Source organism: Melospiza melodia, chromosome 5 (genome assembly GCF_035770615.1).
Source record: "Melospiza melodia melodia isolate bMelMel2 chromosome 5, bMelMel2.pri, whole genome shotgun sequence".
Taxonomy (NCBI): Eukaryota; Metazoa; Chordata; class Aves; order Passeriformes; family Passerellidae; genus Melospiza; species Melospiza melodia.
The window spans coordinates 31,824,312-31,842,591 of record NC_086198.1 but is presented as its reverse complement, the minus strand read 5'-3'; the positions used below and the strand labels follow the sequence as shown (position 1 = coordinate 31,842,591).

The 18,280-nt window shown below is 49.2% G+C and overlaps 1 protein-coding gene and 1 long non-coding RNA gene across 3 annotated transcripts in view; one reads left to right on the top strand and one right to left on the bottom strand.

Annotated features, from left to right (window-relative positions):
• The window catches only part of ANTXR2 (ANTXR cell adhesion molecule 2), a 76,244-nt gene that overhangs the window by 10,453 nt on the left and 47,511 nt on the right, over nucleotides 1-18,280 (bottom strand). Inside the window, exons 15-16 of the mRNA XM_063156827.1 lie at nucleotides 15,531-15,698; nucleotides 14,606-14,686 (exon numbers count right to left, since the gene is read on the bottom strand). Coding sequence (XP_063012897.1) covers nucleotides 14,606-14,686; nucleotides 15,531-15,698 — 249 coding nt within the window. The remainder of the gene's footprint in view (nucleotides 1-14,605; nucleotides 14,687-15,530; nucleotides 15,699-18,280) is intronic.
• LOC134418477 (uncharacterized) overlaps nucleotides 1-18,280 on the top strand; it is a 209,488-nt gene that overhangs the window by 190,830 nt on the left and 378 nt on the right. The gene's annotated exons all lie outside the window — the stretch shown is intronic.

The window sequence follows — 18,280 nt, the reverse complement described above, 5'->3', positions numbered from 1 at the left end:
GGAATTTACTCCATTGCTGCCAGACCCTGTTCAGATCCCCTGACTCCCAACCCCTCAGTGCCATGTTTCATACATGGGAATCAGACCAGACTGGTGAGTTTGTTCTGGTTTTCAGTTCCCACCTTTGCCTTTTTCCCTTTTTCCCTTTGCTCAGTTTAATTTGTGTAATGAGTGAGGGCTTTGGAGGGGCTTTGTTACACATAAACCCAGAGATGGTGGCATTAAGTGCATTTGCTAAATTAATAAAGAAATCTGCGCGTTTGCTGTAGGGTTCTGTTGTTGATTCGGGAACAGTGAGCTCTTGCAAATCTCAGCTTTCACCTTGCCAATCCCCGTATCCCTCTAAGTGCACTGCAGCTCCTTGGAACCTGTGGGGGGTTGGTGCTGGCATCCCTTCACTAGATCACATTTATGCATTAGTGCCATCTGTGCCTGCTGCACCTTCTGTGAGCCAGCCCGGCCAAGTGACTGGCAGTTATCTGGGACTGCACACAAAAGGAGAGGGGAGAGAAAGGGGGAAGGAAGAAGAGTCAGTAGGGATGGCACCTTCCTGTGTGCTGGTGGGTCTGGGGAGCACAAACCTGCACTGGGGTCCCTCCCTGCCACTGCTGAGCCCTTTCTCCCTAAGTAACAGAGAATACCTGTCTTGTGGTATTCAAGCCAGTTCTCCCTGTCCTTGTGTTCTGGAAGACAGACAAAGTGCCGAGACACGGGGAAAGAAGCTGCTGCAGTCTGGGAACAATTTGGGGACAATGCTGGGCTTTGCACTGTGCAGTGTTTCCCTCAGGGCAGGGCTGGACCCGGGTGGTGCCGTGGTTCTGTGAGCAGGGGAGGAGCAGGAGGGAATGCAGGGGTGGCCGTGCTGGTTTATCCATTTGCCTTCTGTTCAGGGTCTCTGTTGGTAAAAAACCCTTGTGTGTGAAGTGAAATGGCCTCTGAGGAGTTCTCCCGTCAATAACAAGACAGGGGAGCGTTTGCTGCTGTTCCTGTGCAGGCAGCTGAACTGCTCCCAGCACCCAGGCCCATGTGGATGGAGTCTGGGCACTTAGAGATCATGAACTCCAATCCAGCTGAAAGTCTGGATTGATCTGTCCTACACAGGCAGGTACAAAGTACAAGAGCAGACAGAAATACAGATGCAAGAGTTTTTACACTGAACATAACTGTGTGCTAAGAATTTAGAAGTGAATTATCTGGCATAGAAATTAATTAAATCATTGCAGTGTCAGTCTGTCCAGATAAATAAGGTACCTTACCCAGCCTAACTTTCATCAGGGAAGGAGCACACGACCTCCTGGCAGGGGTAGTGAGCAGCCTCCTGAGCTGAGCACCTTTCCTAACAAGGCTGAGGAGTCATACCTTCCTCTCAAAGCAGGACTCACCTCTGTGTGTGCCTGGACACACCCCAGAGTGAGGGACCTCTCCTCCTCATAACTGAGTTTATAAGTATTTACATATAATAAGTACATCTTCCTGATTTTTCTTCTGAATGACCACTTTCACACTGTGGAGTCTTTTCCACTTAGAATATGATACTTGGAATTCAAGATTTGCTTTTTCATTCTTTCCATATGTTCTGTGTTAAACATATGCTATACTTTATATTTAAAAACTAGCAGCAGCAGACTGAAAAAAAAATGCCCACACCACACCACAAAAATATGTTTGCTTCATTATCCAAAGCTTCTGGGTTTCTGTAGTTTTTTACCAGGCAGGGGGAAGGACCCTCGAGGCCAGTCTCAGAATGGGAGATAACTCAGAGGAGCTGTGGAGAGAGAGGAACATCTGGTCCTCACTAAAGCGTGGGTAAAGCTGGCCAGAGCTTAGAGCTGTACACAGCTGGGTTGAGGTGGTGATGGAGTTGTCAGCTTTGGAATTAAGGAAGGAAGCTCCTCCAGGTCATTGAGGAATTGGCCTTGAGTACTTGGGTAGTACTTGAGCCGGCCTCTCCTGAGAAGCTGCACTGATGCCAAAGGAAAAGCAGCAGCATGTGCTGGGTGTTTAGGTCCCTGCCCAGTGCCCTTCCCCTCCTGCCTGGGCTGACCCAGATTTGCTCCTGGGCATGGAAGTGCAGATGGCTTGGCTTGGGGGGGCACACACCTGGGCACAGCACAGGGCCAGGCCAGGATGGGCATCCATCCAGCAGCGCTGAACACCAAGGAATGCACTCCCCACTGTTTGAGATCTGCCTGGCCTGGAACGCTGGCTGGGTCGGGGGATGGCACTGCCAGGGACAGTGTGCTCGGGGGCATTCCTAGAGCCTGGGGCAAAGCTGGGGGCTGCTCCCAGAGGCCAGCCTGAGCCTTGGCTGTGAGGAAGGGCACAGTCAGATCTCCCCAAAGGAGCTGCGTACCCTCCAGAGGGTGTGTGCGCACAGCACAGCCCCCATCAGTGTCACTGGGAGCCTTGCTCTGAGCTGCCTCCTGCCTGAGGAGACACTTGGGAATGCCACCAGGAGGAGGAGACTGGAGTTCTAAAGGATTTGACAAAAATTCGAATTATCCCACCCTGAGAGTTTCAAGCTGCCTGAGGGTTCAGATTGGTTTGACTGGACAAAGGAGAGGAACGGCTCCCACAAAAATCCCTGTGTGAGAGCTGGGAAATGGCTGGGAACAGTTAACTGGAGGTAAAGTGTAGGAATGCCGTGATAAATGGTGAATTTGGGAAAGGTGGCGGGGTTTGTCACAGCTATTACAGAGCCGAATGAAGCGTGGTTGCCGTAGCAACGCCGTGTTTGTTGTACACAGAACGGAGCCGTGGGCTGCCCAGTGCCCTGCACCCCCGGGTTTGGGGCTTTTCCAGTACTCTTGGACTCACAGTCTGGGAGACAGGAGGCAATGCCCCAGTGTCCTCCTGCTAGGTATGGATATTTTAAACTTTATGAAATCACTGATAATTTAGACCTTGTCTCTGGAATTACCTGGTAAATTACCACAGCAGCATTCAGAACTAAAAAGCAATGAGGTGTGCACAATTACCTTCCGAAGCTGCAGCCACACATGGACTGAAGCCGGAATTTAATTGCAACACGGGTAGATCGGTGCCTTTTCTACATCCTTTCACTAATGAGCATGTCAGCTCTTTGGAGTTGAAAGCACAACAGAACCAAATGACAATCAGAAACTTCTATATAAAAATTCTCTGGCAAAAATGAAACACAGGTTCAACTATTGTAATTCATTACATATTTCAAATTATACTTTCAAACAGGTGCAGATGAATGAGTAAAAATAGCTTTGTGAACTGTCCTCAAATGGTTTACATGCATTTAACTGCAGTTAATGAAGGGCTGATTGAAGCTAAATGATTTCTAAAATTTTTAAATGACCCACACATGTTGTAAGGGGTCTTGTACCAGCTGTAATAAAATTCAATCCAGCTGGTCTGTCCTAGGCCCTTGCAAGGCCTTACTAACATAAACGGCACTTTTAATCCCACTTGGCTTGTGTAAAACCCCCTGGTTCAAATTGTACCTTCACTTAAACCAGAGGAGGTTTCACAGTCTGTGAATTACATCTGCAAAGCAAGTACACAAATTCAAGCCCTTATTTTCCTGGACTGATCCCGGGGCTCAGTTCACACAGGAAAGTGCACAAAATCCAGCAGGGTCATGTAACACTCCATTAGAACGTGTGAAATATAAAGATACTAGGAAATACAGTTAGGAAATGCACTTATAAAATCTAGCCAAACAATTAGGATAAAAAATTCAAAATTCAACAAGCTAAAATCCAACAAACCAAAAATCCCAGCAGGAGCAGCTGGAACATGGTCAGTCTCTGCACTGATTCCAGTCAGATTCCATAGCAAAGTCTTTCTAAAGTAAAGGCTGTTCCAGCAGTGCTGCAGCCCCGCTACCACAGCATTATAAATTAATGCCAGAGATGCCAAAAGGCCCCTTAAGTAGAAAATGTCAACATGCAAATGTTGAGCAGGAGATTCAAGGAGCACTGGGAGCCTCCAGTTTCCCCTGGGACAGTTCCCGCCCCATGAAGCCCTGGGAAAGCCTGAGCCCCCGGCCCTGCCACAGCAGCTTTGCTGGTGGAAGCACATTCCCCTGCAGACCAGGGGAACTCGTGGAATGGCCACTTCCCTGCCACAGGCCCTGTGGGGCAGTGTGTGGAAAAAAATCTTCCACCCTGTGGAGGAGCACACAAACTAAGCCAGGGCTTCCACACAAAGAACCAGCTTGCGCCTGTGCAAAGCTGCCACCTTTGGAGAGGCTGGCTGGGGAGGAAGGAATGGGAAACACAGAAAGAGGAGCACAGGAAAATCCCTTGCTGCTAAAAGTGAGGGACTTACATTTAATTGATGGCAGCATTTGGTAAGTTAGGAGAGCTTAGTACAAACCTCTAATGTGCTCAGGGCATAACCTGTGTGATCTGTGTACAGTTTGCTGTAGGTGAAACAGGAGCAGGACAGACAAGTGATGCTTCTCTGTGAAGTGTTCCAAGGCCTGTGCACGTGGCACTTGGGGACCTGGGTCGGTGGTGGCCTTGGCAGTGCTGGGCAGGTGGGCAGACTTGATGATCTGAGAGGGTTTTCAATGTGACTACACCAAAAACTCAGCACTCTAATGGGTCATTTCCTGGTGTCTTATTGAAGTGAGGACTGTAGAAGTTAGGTGTGAAATGACACCTGGAAACACTCAGGGAAAGCATTTCTGTGGAAGACTCAGCTTTCCTGAACCACAGCACTGGCTGTGCTGTGTTAACTGTCCAGCCCTGTGGCACCTCTTTGGGAGGACATTCTCACCATGCCTTCATTAACACAACTAAGAACAGAAAAAAGTGTTGCTGCTCTTTATCTTTTTCTTTCTCCTTCCCCCAGACAAGTGGTTTGGCTGTTCCTAATTAAAATGAAGAAAAAAGTGGCATAAGCTTAATTAAGATTTTAATTCAGTTAGAGCCTACAGGAATAAATCACTGCAGACTTGGTAGTGACAATCAGAAAATACAGTTCCTCCTCTGTCACAGAGATGGTATAAATGATGGGAAATCCTGAGACAGGGATGCAAGAGCTTACAAGTGCAGGTGTGTCTGTTACCCAGGTAATAACCCTGTCGTTGCACATACGCTGGATCAAAGAGCACGGAAACTGGCTTTCCCAAATATGGGTAATATTCCCAACTCTGGTGCTGGATTTTTTGGGATTTTGGGACATGGACCCGTTCTTTGGAAGCGTGGGAGAGAAACTGCAAAACATGTGAAACACTGTGTTTTTCCTAAGCAAAATGATGCTTTCCTTAGGATTAAGTAGTGGTGGTGAGCACAAGAACAAAACACAAACACCTCTCAGCTGATGGCCTGACTGTGGCAGGTGGGATGAAAATGGACAGAAATGAGGCCCAGGTAGCCTCTCCTCCTGAATCTGCACAGAAATCCTGGTTTTACTGTGCTCACAGAATAAACCTAATGACGATCCCCTCACACAGACAGAGTTCCTTTGAGCAGCACTTCAGACTGTACAAATTATGTGCATTTTAAAACTAAAAACTGCAGTAATTTTTGCAGTTCTATGATTTTTTTAATGTAGGACTGTATCTTTGCTCCTTGGCTAGTAGATTCTCTCGAACAACTCTTATTCTCAGACTTTTAGTATAAGTTTTCAATTCCAAATCAGGAATTCCTTCAAATTCCTTCCAAGAAATTACCGAGATGTTATGAAGGAGAAGGCACTGCTGGTTTTACAAGACTTAAGAATAGAGAAAATGCATCATAGGATGTTGAACAGGCACAGGACGCGTGCACTGCATTTTTCTTGACTGGGAACTGGGTTCCTCCCTGTCTGAACACCTCTGCCTCTCCCAGGAGCCCTTCCAGAGGTGCCATCCCAGCGCCTCCCAGGGCAGGGACGGGCCGGCCGGCCTCCAGGGCCACAGGGCTGTTGTAGCAAAGTGTGCAGTTGGGTTCTCACCGTAATTAGGTGCCTAATTGTGCGCCTGGGCTGGGCTGCTGTATTTGCATGTGGACTTAATGATGATTTATTGAGGAGCTCTCTGGCCACACCTCGCTCTGCAGCCTGGCAGAGGCAACCACAGGGTGAGAGGTGAGCCTGAGTTCTGGCTTCTCCCCAGCTTTTATTTTAAACTGAACACCTGTTTCACTTGGGGTTTTTAAACCACTGGAGCAAAGGGAGAAGTCCAACTCCCAGTGTCACTGAGAGACAAGCACACTGCTGCACTGACAGCTGGGAAAAAGAGAAATTCCAGGGAAAAGGCCAGGGCCAGGTTAATAAATGACATTTCCATGCCAGGCGTCAAAACAGTGCTGATGTTGAACTTGTTCAGTGGTGTGCTGTCAGGAAGTAACCTGTACCAGCCAAGGTCAAAAGGGATCTTCTTTCAAGAGAGATAAATTCTTAGTGTCCTCTCTCAGGATCATCCAGCTGCCTTTTAACTCAGAACTGCCTGAACTCCAGCACTGGAGTTATCAGGCCCAGCTCAGCTGCACAGCCACGCAGTTGGACGCTTAATAGACACAGCACTGTGAAAATGTCTATTATTTCCCTTCAGTGAAACACTTCTTAACTACAGCATCCGATCACTCTTTATGGCGTATGATGTCAAAAACACTTACTGCACAAGCAGAGATCTGTGTTTCTTTTGCCACAGACAATAAATCTTTAGTGTCTTCTCTTGCCACGCATCACTCCACTTGCTCTCAGGAGGCACCATACGCCTCTCTTTCCCTCTGCCTCTTCTAGCAAGGTCACTTTCCAGTGATGAAACAACTTTTCCAGAAGGTATAGTGTTCAATAATTAATACCTACTGATAATAGCTTCCCAAAGCAGTGCTTTAAAGCTCTAATGCTCATCACAGACTTGCAGTGGGAAGAACCCTTAAAATAGATCTGAGTAGCACATCTGAAAATATCAGCCTCAGGAAGCTGGGGTGCATGTGACTGAACTTGCACCATGGAAACAGACAGACCTGTAGCCCTGGTGCCAAAGGAAGCCCAGCCCTTCCTCTCACACCAGGCTGTACTGCAGGTGTGAGCAGGTCAGGTCACCCCTGTGCAGTGTTCCGGTGTCACCTCCCGAGCAGGCACATCTCCTGCTGACATCTCCTGCTGCTCCCACAGGTTCTGTGGGAACAGGGTCCCCAGCAGGAGGATGCTCAGGAAGGTGCCCAGCTGCAGATGCTGAGGGCTCTGTGGGTGCTCAGGCCATGTCAGACAGGCTGGGGACAGACCCTAATCCCAGAGTGGCAGCGAGCTCAGAGCACCATTTCCCACTGCTGTGGTGGAGTTCCCTTCTCCCAGCCATCTCATTAGCACCAAACTGGCCTTCCCAGGCCATGTCCAGTGACGGCAGCCTTTGGCATGCATGCCAAACGCTGTCCCTGAGCATGTACTGGACAAACCAGGGGATCAGTAGTGTCAGTGTTTCTCCTGGCTGACAGGGGGTGCCACGTGGCTCAGCCTGAACTGCTCAGTAGCTGCAGCAGTTATTCATAAAACTGCTCTTCAGAGCCATCTCAAGAACTAAGCTCCATGCCACAACTTTCTACCTAAGCAGTGCAGTCCTTGATAGATGCAGGGGCTTTGTGTAGCTCATTCTAGACTGGTGTAAATCTGACTTGGTTTGGCTTGTGTCTGTGTACGAGGTGAAATCTCTGCGCCCTAAGCTCCGCAATGAGTGTATTCATGGGAGAAAACCTGCTTTATGTTGCTCCACTTTGGCCCCAAATACCCTTGTCATTGTTTTAACAGTGTGACTCTCCCATTTTCACCCCCTAGAAATGCACTGTGAACCCCTTTAACTACATCAGCAACCCTCTGCTCCCTGCTGGTACTCAAGGCTCACCAGGGGCATCTCTCCTTCCCCTTCTAGCCATGGGCTTGCTTCATTACTTGGGGCTCACATCAGCTCTGCACATGTGCCTCAGCTCCCTTTGTCCCTCGGGAGAGCTGTGCTGCTCTGCCCAGAGGACACACTGCATTTAGGGATGTACGGCCAGGGCCCAATGGGAAGGCACGTCCTCCCTGCTGCGGGGGAGACACAGCACTGCGTTACTCCTGACTTCTCTGAGCCAAAACCTAGTATTACTCTCCTCTCTCTCAGCAGAGCATTTATGGGTTTATAAATCAGGACAGACTGACATCAAACATGCCCTGAGAGTGCCTCGGAGCATTCACAGAGTGCCAGCTGGGCATGTGGCTGGCTTGGGAGGAAAGGGCCTTAATTACAACCAGCATAGGAAGAATTTAAGGAAGCAGGAAGAGTTCTTTCAGAGAATTCTCACAGTTCTAATGCACAGATTCCTAAGTACAATGGAAAAATTATACCTGTTATTCCCCTAATTCTTCAAACACCTTTCCTTTTTATTGTAAGTATTGGTACCAGAGGAAAAAAACCTTACTGGGCCGCCGTAGTCATGGAGCCGATTGGCCCCGATGCCCTATAACCACCTGCTGGGGCACAGTCATGTCACCAGAGGGGACTGATGGCTGCTCCAGTGTGGGAGCAGGTGGGCTGGGAGGGCCATTCCCAGCATTACTATCACTGCCCTGGCCACTTCACTGGGGAGCCTTTGTCTAGAGATGTTGTTTTAGTAAAGGCATGGCAGCAAATGGCCTGTGACTGTTGTGGCTGGGCTGTGGGAGATACTCCAGGTTCAAGACAGGCACCCACGGCTCCCCAAGGGGGCAAACAGAGATAGGAACAGGGCAGCCAAGCAGTCCTGAGAGGCAGGGAAGCAGCCCTTGGAAGAGGGCTGCTCAGACATCCTCTCTGTCTCCTGGGCGAGCAGGGGGGCACTACTCAGAGTTTCTGAGCAATTCCCAAATTCAGGGGTGCTCAGCTGGGCTGGGAACCTCCTTCCCAGAATGGACTGATATTCTCAGAGCCCTTGGGCACTGCTCTGAATATTCAATTCTAAATAACCATTTTCTTTTGGATCATAATATGCTTATTCTGCTGATCATTTTATGGCCTTTCCAGATTTTAGTAAGTTCTATGTTTTACTATAATGTAAAATAAAGTATCATCCATCTACCTAGGTACAGAAGGATACAAAACATGCTACAAGCTCCTGTGTGCTTTGCACTCTCGCTTCCTCTGCTCAGACAGGCACAGTTTGCATCCAGAAAGGGAACTTCTATTTCACACTAGTAAAGAATTTCTGTTCTTCCACTGGAAAAAGGTGATAATGAACTCCAAGAAAATCTACCCCTTTTTCACTGGATTAAACTGTTTTACACTGCTGCGTGTGGCCTGCTGGACTAACAAATAAAGACAGGGCAAGGCTGTGGGAGAAAACTGCAGACAGAAATGTGTCTGAGGAACAACCATTACCTGGGAAGGGGCAGTACTGAGCCCCAGAGCACCCACGAAGCTGCAGCAGGGAAGCTCTGTCCTAGGGAGGCTGTCACCCCATCCCCAAGGTTGTGTTCACAGCCAGATGTGTCACCTGTCCTGAGGCGGCAGGCCAGGGACACTGCTCCCCTTCCTTGGTCACCTGTCCAGCACAGCTTGGAGCCTGGCAGGAACTGAGCCCACCTGAACTGCAGTGGTTATCTCATGTAGCATTTGCCCACCAGTTCCTGGAAGTTACAGAATTCTTTCTGGAGTCACTGGGAGGGGACAGACCTGTGTGCACCACAAGCCCTCTGTGACAGGGAGCAGCATTGGTAACCATTGCTGTGCATTGCATTGCCTTCCTTGGAGCCTGTGCTTAAATTGCAGGAGGCTGTGGCACAGCCAGCCCACAGCCAGTGGTCAGGAAATGTTCTGGCTGGGGAACACCTGCCCACAATGCAAACAACTGAAGTGTTATGGGGGTTTTGTTAACGCTTTATGGATCTGTAGGTCAGAATGAACTTAAACATGCAAAAACTGATTTCAGAACAAAAGTAATTTTGAATTATGGGAATGCACTAATAAGATCGGAGGCAATAACTGTAATTTTGGATCACTTTTCCTCTCCCTCTCCCCACTGTCTGCCTCTCCCATGCAGCAGTCACATCCAGCAGCATGTGCACTGTAGTTCTTCCCAACTTTTGAAGAGCTGTAGGGGAAAACAGCTCCCTCCCCTTGCCTTCTTTTGGATAATGTTGTGCACAAAAGGATTAACGTGTGCAACTGCTTACAGGCTTTAGAGCCCTGGGTTGGCAGGGCCTGGGTGGGCACATCTGAGCATTCCAGTAGTTGCAGTTTACCACAGGTTTGTAACAACTCACCCTGGGTGACTGAACGAGCTCAGGCTGCCACAGCTATGGTCAGTGATAGCACACCTGCCAGGTGAGACAGAAACTCACTTTATAGAAACAGCTTTTCCAAGGTGTTTTCATATGCCTTTGCTGTTGGTCAGAGGAGTGAAGTTAGAGGCCAGTGAAGTGAGAGGGAAACCAGCCTAGTTCTATTCACCTCATTCTGCCACTACCTCCCATCTTTGGCTCTGGTCACCATTTCAAGCATCACCTGACTCTGTTCTATCAAGTATTTGTGCTGATCTCCTCCAAAATGACAGTGGAACCACAGCCTGGACTTTTTAAAATGTACCATGTCACTGTGGAAGAACACTGGGACCTCTTAAATCTGCCAAACTAAGAATGCCATTTGAATGCTAATCTAGATAAATGGCACATAAAATTGATCTGGATTAATACACATATCAATATAAACAGAGGTATGGGAGTTCTGAGTGTGGGAATGTAACCTTTGAGCGAGGTGTTTTTTCATTTTCATCCCCTTTTGCTGAAGACTGTGTGAATGCAAACGCTTCCTCAGCGCTGCATGCGCGTTACCCGTGTGAGCAGCTCCCATACAGCGATGTATGTATGTGTAAATTGTGTGAATGTAAATATAGATAGGCCATATGTCCCCAAAGTCCCAAAAGAGCATCTGATGTTGATATGTAGACAGTGTGTTAAGGACCTTCCTAATTAATAAGCCAGATTAAAAACCTCTTGGCAATCAATTAAGATTAATGACAGAAGTCATTCTGTCTCCCCCTCCGCCCGCGTCTCGGGCTGTGAAAACCCTGGGTCGGGAAACTTTAATCCTGTTATCTGCTGCCTCCTTCATCTGCAAAGCCTGGAGATTAGCTCAGCGGCCATTCCCGAATCCCGGCCAGCCGCTCGGACAGCTGCCCTGCGCCGCCAGCTCACAGGGGAGGAATAATCTGGCCAGGGGAACAGGCCTGCTGCATCACTCTGCTGCAGCTCACTCCATGGGAAAGGCGTCGTCAGGATGAGGAAAACAAATGTGCTTGTTGCTTGGGAATCCTGTGCAGTGAAACACTCTGTGATTACCAGCCCCTGCCCTGCACAGGGAAAGGTTTTCTTTGGCTTGGTTTGGGGGGTTGCACTGCTCGTGTGCTGGCAGGGAAGCTGTGGGACACCTATGGCACATCCGTGCTTCCCCCAGCACCGACGTTCCTTCCTCCATGGCTGCCATCCCGTGCCACATGGCCTTGGAACTGACAGGCAGGTTGGCTTCTTCCTGCTCTCTCATTCCTCCCACTGCTCACAGAGGGATGAGTCCCCAAGGCTCATTCAAGAGAGCAGCAGACTCATCTGCACCAAGGGAGGCAGTGCCAAGAACTGCTGCCTACATAGTTGGTAAAACATCCCTGTTTCTCCTGACACCAGCACAACATCCTCTCTTCAGCAAGATGGTCCCTCCCGCTCCCACTGACTGACAGCCAATCCGGCTGCCAGGAGAGCCACTCTAGTCAGAAAGGGCACCTGCCAGGCAGCCAGCCAGACCCTCCTGAAACCAGCTCAGGCTACAGGGAGAGGGCATGATTCCAGTGACCAGGAGCTTCCTTTTGGAGGGAGCACTGCTAGCCACATCTTGCACATGCAGAATGTATTACTTTTGTATTATGCAGAGATGCTCAAAAGTAACAGTTTAAACAGATGTTTGTGGTAACTCTGCAGCCATTATTAGAAAAGACCTTTAAAGCAGGAAAAAACTAACAGGCTTAAAAACAAGTACCAGTGTCTTCCTGTTTAAAAGGCTGGTTTGTATATGGAAGTACAACCTGGAAGCATTCTACAGTTCTTGTCTCTTCTGATTGTCCTAGAATGAAGTACAGTCTTTCTCTTCCTTTACCACTGACTCCTATTTCCATCCTGATAGGGCAAAATCTTCATTACACGTGCCATGGACTTAAAGATGTTTGTGTGCATAAATGCACGCAGGATCAGAGTCTCAGCCACCATCACATTGCAGCAAGCTCAGACAAAGAATCCAAACTGCTGATGATCACCTTGTGCTGCTAAACTGTGACTTGGAAAACAAACACAAGGATTTAGCGGAAAAGCTAGGCCCCTGAGGCTGGTGCTGTGCCCCTGTGCCAGGCTGTGTTCCTGGGCAGCCCCAGACTCCTGGCAAAAGAAGTTCAGTACAGATCCTTGGACACTGAACTGGTTTATCAGAGTAGCCCAGACTGCTGTGGCTCAGTCTTCTTTGCCTCTTTAATAAAAAAAAGGACGGAAGTCTAGCTAGGAGCACAGACACAGGGTAATGCATCATTTATAAATTACCTTGTTAGCGCAGAAAACACCACATGGTTCTGCAGCCGAAATCTCCTGCTGCGGACTTGCTCTGTTTGATGGGAGCCCTTCAAAAGCGCTCGTGGCTTAATGGAGGCTGTTTGTGGGGCCCTCGATCCATACCTGCTGTCCTCATCCCTCACTGGGAGCCCGGCGCAGCTGCCGCGGCGTGCAGCTGTCTCTGAAGTGGCTGCGTGTCCTCGGCCCCCAGCACAGCCAGCCCGCGTTGGATCTCTGGATTTGTGCCTGAGGCGAGCCGGGGAGCAGCTGTGTCTAAGCCGTGCTACCTTTAGTGCTGCAGCCCCCGGGCCCCACGTGCCCCGGCCTGCCCTGCGCTCCCGCGGCCGCCGCACAGCTGTGCCCGCAGCCTGCTCGGTGTGCCCACACCTGGGCGCGGCTCCCGCGGCCCCGGCCTCCCCCGCAGCCTCCTGCTACGGCCCTCCCGGCACCGCCTGCCGCACGGCACAGCCAGGACAGCGCGGGGATGCACCAACTGCTCGCTCTGCTTTGATACCTCATGCCCAAATTTCAACTGCCTCATCAAGCACTCCAATTCAGCAGTGAGATCTTTTACAAATGGAACTGACAAGTTCCTAAACAGTAACAGAAAGGTGCTGAACAACTCCACGGCTCTCTGTGTGTGTCTGTGTGTCTGTGTCTGTGTGTCTGTGTGTGTCTCCCTGTGCACACTCGTGCACTGACACACACCAGGGGCCCACCATGGGATCTCCACCCAGTGTGCTAGGAACAAGGAAAAAGATACCATTTTTTCCCCAAGACAGCAAACACTGCGCAGACAGAAATGGCACTCTGCAGTGACACAGATCACATCTGACCCACCATTCCTTTTCCCTTGAGCCGCCACTCTGTTTTTCACAAGCTGAGATGCTGACCAGTGTTGCTCCTGTCAGGCCCAGGGAAGGAGGGTATCTGACTGCACAATGGCTCAGCAAAGCCTGCCCCCAGGGCAATCCTTACAGTAACTCCTTCCCTTTAGGGGCAGAAATCCCCAAAACAGGCCCTGATTGACACTTTTTTAGCCTTTTAAGGCACCACTTCTACGTTCCTGTTTACATTGCATTTACCTGTTAAACTGTATTGTGCCATGTATTTTGTGTGTAGATTGCCGTTGTTATTGCTGCTCCATGTCACATGCATTATTCATGCAAACAGTGACTAACCTGCCATGGTAACAATGCTAACAGCTGTATCCAGCTGTGCTCTCCACCTGCAGCACTGCACTTGGCCATTCTGCTGTTTCCAACACTTGCCTTACCTTAGTCTCACCTCTTCATCCTTTTGAACAGCACCAAACTTCATCCCGGGAAAATAATCAAAATTCCCATTACCTCCCATTCTACCACATGTAACTCCCTCCCCTTCAGCCCTGTCATCCTTTTATGTGGCCTTCATGTTGCATGGTACACAGACAGTGCCCTGGAGTACGTGAGACTGTGACCTGCTGCCATCTTGTTGAAAGTAAGGCATTTGCTCCCGTGGCTCTTCCCAAGTGCCACAGACAGAAAGCTGAGTGGATGCAGGAGATAAATGCTGACAATCAAAGTGATACTTTCCTAAGGAGCAGCAAACAAAAATATTTGATCTGGTTTCACTATCAGAGGTGCAAACAGCAGCTCTGTGTCCTCAGCAGCATTTGGGGGAGAGGCCCCTTTTTCAGTGGCCAGAGATGTTCCAGGAGAAAGGACTATCTGAGAAAACATATTTCCTCACCTTCTTCTTCTGTGAAAGGTGTCATTGGTGTGCAAGTGCAAAGCTCTAGGAAGCAACTCGCATGGACATTATTGCCAGCCTCTGCTGTTACAAACAGCTGGGTTTGAGAGTGATGTATGTGCCTGTGACAAGAGTTTACCCTGCACGAGGCTGTGTTCCTGTTCTCCACCTGAGCACACACCATATCCAGCACCCCTCCCTCTGCCTCCACCAGCCCTGTGCCAGTGCTGTGCATCCAGGCTGGTGCCACACCCCTTTTGCCACCTGGATCCCCCGGTGTGTCGCCCTTCCCGCCGTGCCACTCTGGTGTCGCTCTGCTCCCCCCCGGGCCGTGTCCCGGCCCCTGGCCGGCCGTGCACCGCACACCCACCTGGTCTCCTTGCTGAGGCCGCATCAGCGAGACTCTGTCGTACTGGCGCCGCAGCAGCGCCCACAGCGCATCCAGCCGGCCCTGCGGGGACACGGGGGCTCAGTCAGGGGCAGCAGCACCCCCACCCGCACAGGGGCTGCCCAGGGCAGCACCGCTTCCCTGGAGCCTGGGGAGCAGAGCCAAGGCTGGCCTGTGTCCCCTACAACCACTGTGGTGCTGCTCCTGCCCACCCGGAGTGCCTGGGGAGCAGAGCCGGTTAGGAGCATCCCACACTGCACAGATGGCTCCAGACCTTGCCTGTGTCTGGACATCACGGCTTCAGGGCTTTCTGGGGGTCAGAAAGGAGTGGCAGGCACTTGGGAAGACAGCAGTGTCCAGTGTCCCAGCTACACCTGGGTGTTTGCTGCTCTTAACACCTAAAGGCACGGTATTTACAGACCTACCCTCTGCCTGTAGGCAGTGCTTGTGCTCTCCTGGCAGGTGACTCAGAGCACCATCCATATGAGCCAGATAGAACAATTTGCTTTTTATCAGAATTCTTGCATTACATTGTTTTATGTAATTTTTTGCTTTTCTTGGTTTGTCATGACAATGTGTGTTTAAAACTTAGTGTAGCAGCTACAAACTGTGCAGTTTTGGGTTTAATTAGCTCTACTAAGCCAACAAAGCCCCCATAGATTTTAATGCTCTCACCATACAATATGTCCCTTTTTAAGGGGAGGCAAACAGAATATGGCAGTAATGATCAAGTAGTGCATTTAGGGCTACAAACTGCTTCTGCCATTCCTGCTGAGTAGGTGTTCCCTTCGAGAATAGCACATTACACTTGAATGGGAACACTTGGAAAGTAAGGCACAGCTCAGCCTGCATAAGGCACAAAGAACCCAGCCCTTAGTAACAATCGTGCCAAAGACTGAACAGATACCTTGATTGGTGTGTACCACTTCTGCTGTATGGCTGGTGAGGTAGGCTTTCGTTTAGGTGGTTTAGGGTGAAAAGGTTCTTCTGGTTCTTCTGGGAGTTTCACCACAGCATTCTTTGCTTTTTCCAACCTGGCCCCTTCTTCTGTGGAGCCTTTGTCGCCCCAGCGCACCTGAGGAAAGGCAGAGTTCAGGCATAAGTGCACCTCAGGGCAGGGAAACTGCTGCAAATAACAGAGGGTAAATCTGGAAGAGGTGCTGGATAAACAAGAGAGGAGGTACTGAGGAGAACACTACCTCTTCAGTCTTAGGTAAATGTCTGTAAATAAGTCTCAGAACTGAAAAATCCTATCTTGCTTCACATGGGTGACAGGGGATCTGTGAAATCTCTAAGTAATGATATAAAAATATAATTTCTACTTCTTATTTATCCTAAAATTTCAGACCTTAACCTGCACCCATGAAGGGTAAGATTTCTGAACCAGGTCTCCTAGCCCAGAGAGTTTTCAAGAACCCCAGTGTAGATTTAATGTGATACCTAGGGAGGTTTAAGCAGAAGCTCCCTGAACCTGCTCAGGTTTCCATGTTGTCCTGCAGGAAGATACATGCTGGAGAAGTGCAGGTGAAGCTGTCTACCCTGCCTAAGTGCATGCAGAACATGCAACACTGTGTATGATAATGTTAACTGTGTGTGTTACACTGCTCCAAGTGTATAAAATATATAGAGAGTTGAAAGAGAAGGAAACCAGGGTTATCACTGCCAGGGAGACACATATTCCCACCTCCATACAGGCTGTACTCACTGTGCTCTGGAGATTAAATACATGGAAAAACCTCCCTGCTAAGAGGGATAATTCACCTTGCTGCAGGAATCCTGTTTCACCTTTAACTCAAGCACCATGCAGCAATCTGAGCAGCAGTGTTTGCTGTACTGTGCACAGAAACAAGCCTGGACAAGGCTGTTCCCTTCTCATCCAAAAAGGAACAGCTGAAAGTTTGAGAGTCCTTAGTGAAAGTGACATGGACCATTTCAGCAAGACTTGCCATAATCATGCCATTTGCTGAGATGTGGCCTGCCAGGAGGCCCCTGTACACCTGTGTCTTCACTGTGATCAGTGGTACTTTTACAGGGCTTGTCATGTGGCTGCTAACATGTATTTTAAACACTGTTAAAACCATTAGCTGGTGGATCTCTCACTGAAAAAATTACCTTCTCCTTCAGACAAAAGCCAATTCACCCAGAAGAAACCACAAGTGGTGGAGTCTGACCACCCAATTTTGACATAAAAATGAATTAACTGTAACAGGTGGGGTCTGGCAATGACATCACAAAACTTTAAAGCAATGCCAAAAGACAGAGCTAGGAGAGCACTGCCCAAGCTATCTGGGATTGTCACAGAGGAGTGGAGCTAGTGGAGAAGGCAGGAGTGGATGGGTACCTGCTCCAGCACAGGAGTGGGAAGTGCAAAGGTGTTGGTTCAGTCCCTTCCCTTCTCCAGAAAGGGAAGCAGCCAGATGAATCATGCTGCTGAAGGAATGGCAGAAGAAAAAAAGCCAGAGAAGCAATAAAAACCAGACGACTCCACTGCCACATGGACTGCGAACATGGAAGAAGTGACAAACTGGACCAGCAAGTTTGTCACTGGCCATGGCACAGAAACCACCCTTACCTGCCAGATAAGAAACAACCTCCCTTGGAGTGTTTTCTCTCACTTCTTCCCCAGCTCCCCAAAGGAGCAGCGTGCTCTTCTGAGCCAGGGAGAGCTGTGAGGCCTGTCCTGCTTTCCCTACAGCCAGAGCCCATCTTCCCAGCCTGTCCCAGACACAGCAGGGCAGAGGTGAAGCTCCCCACTCAAACCCAGAGGCACTGACCATCGGTGCCCAGCCACACCTGACACTGCTCTGGGGTCTCAGGGACAGACAGAGACACACAGCCCCACACAACGGGGGCTTTTTTCTAGGGCCCATGATAATGCTGGCAGGAATTTCAGTTGGTTAACTTCTTTAGCCCTTAGTCCTGCACGAAATTCCTACCACAGATGAAAAGGTTTTCTAACCTAATCATCAGTTTCTACCTTCGTTTGCATTTTTGCCATGGGCTGAACATGTCTTTCTTTGTGGTCCCGATGTCACTTTGTTCATGAGCTTTCTGCTCCATTGTGCAGGATCCCATTTGGGAGCCCCTCCTGGAGGCTATCATAGTTTCCCTCAAATCCAGGCTTGTAATTCTTGATGTTGGAAAGCATTTCCTAGTTTGCTTCTGAAAAACACCGCACAAAATGTTTGCTTTTTGTGAAATCTGAAGCTCTTCTAAATTAGCAATTCTGAACTGCTGAAGAAAATGCATATAAGTGACACAGCTTCAAACCTGCATATTCTGCCTCTGCATTTAAAAAGTACTCGAGCAAAGCTGATTAGGCCAATACCTTTAAAGTTTCATTAAGACACCTCAGTATGGCCTAGGTGGGTGTTTCAGACAGAGACAGCTTCCTGGACTGCAGTTAGGAACTGCTTTGCACATTCCATATAGGCTGACTTGACTACAAAACCTGCCATAAGGATGTGCCCATAAGGATGCACATTCTTCATTCTGTTTTAATTAACATGATGCTATCGTGTCTCTTCAAAGACAGGCTCTGTTGTCGCTGCGAGTCCCTCTGGGATCAAGCCTCTCCTCAGCGTCACCATTGTCAGCGCATTTGGCTGGCCCACACTTGGGGGACTTATGTTTCACTGTAATTCCTTCCAAAACACG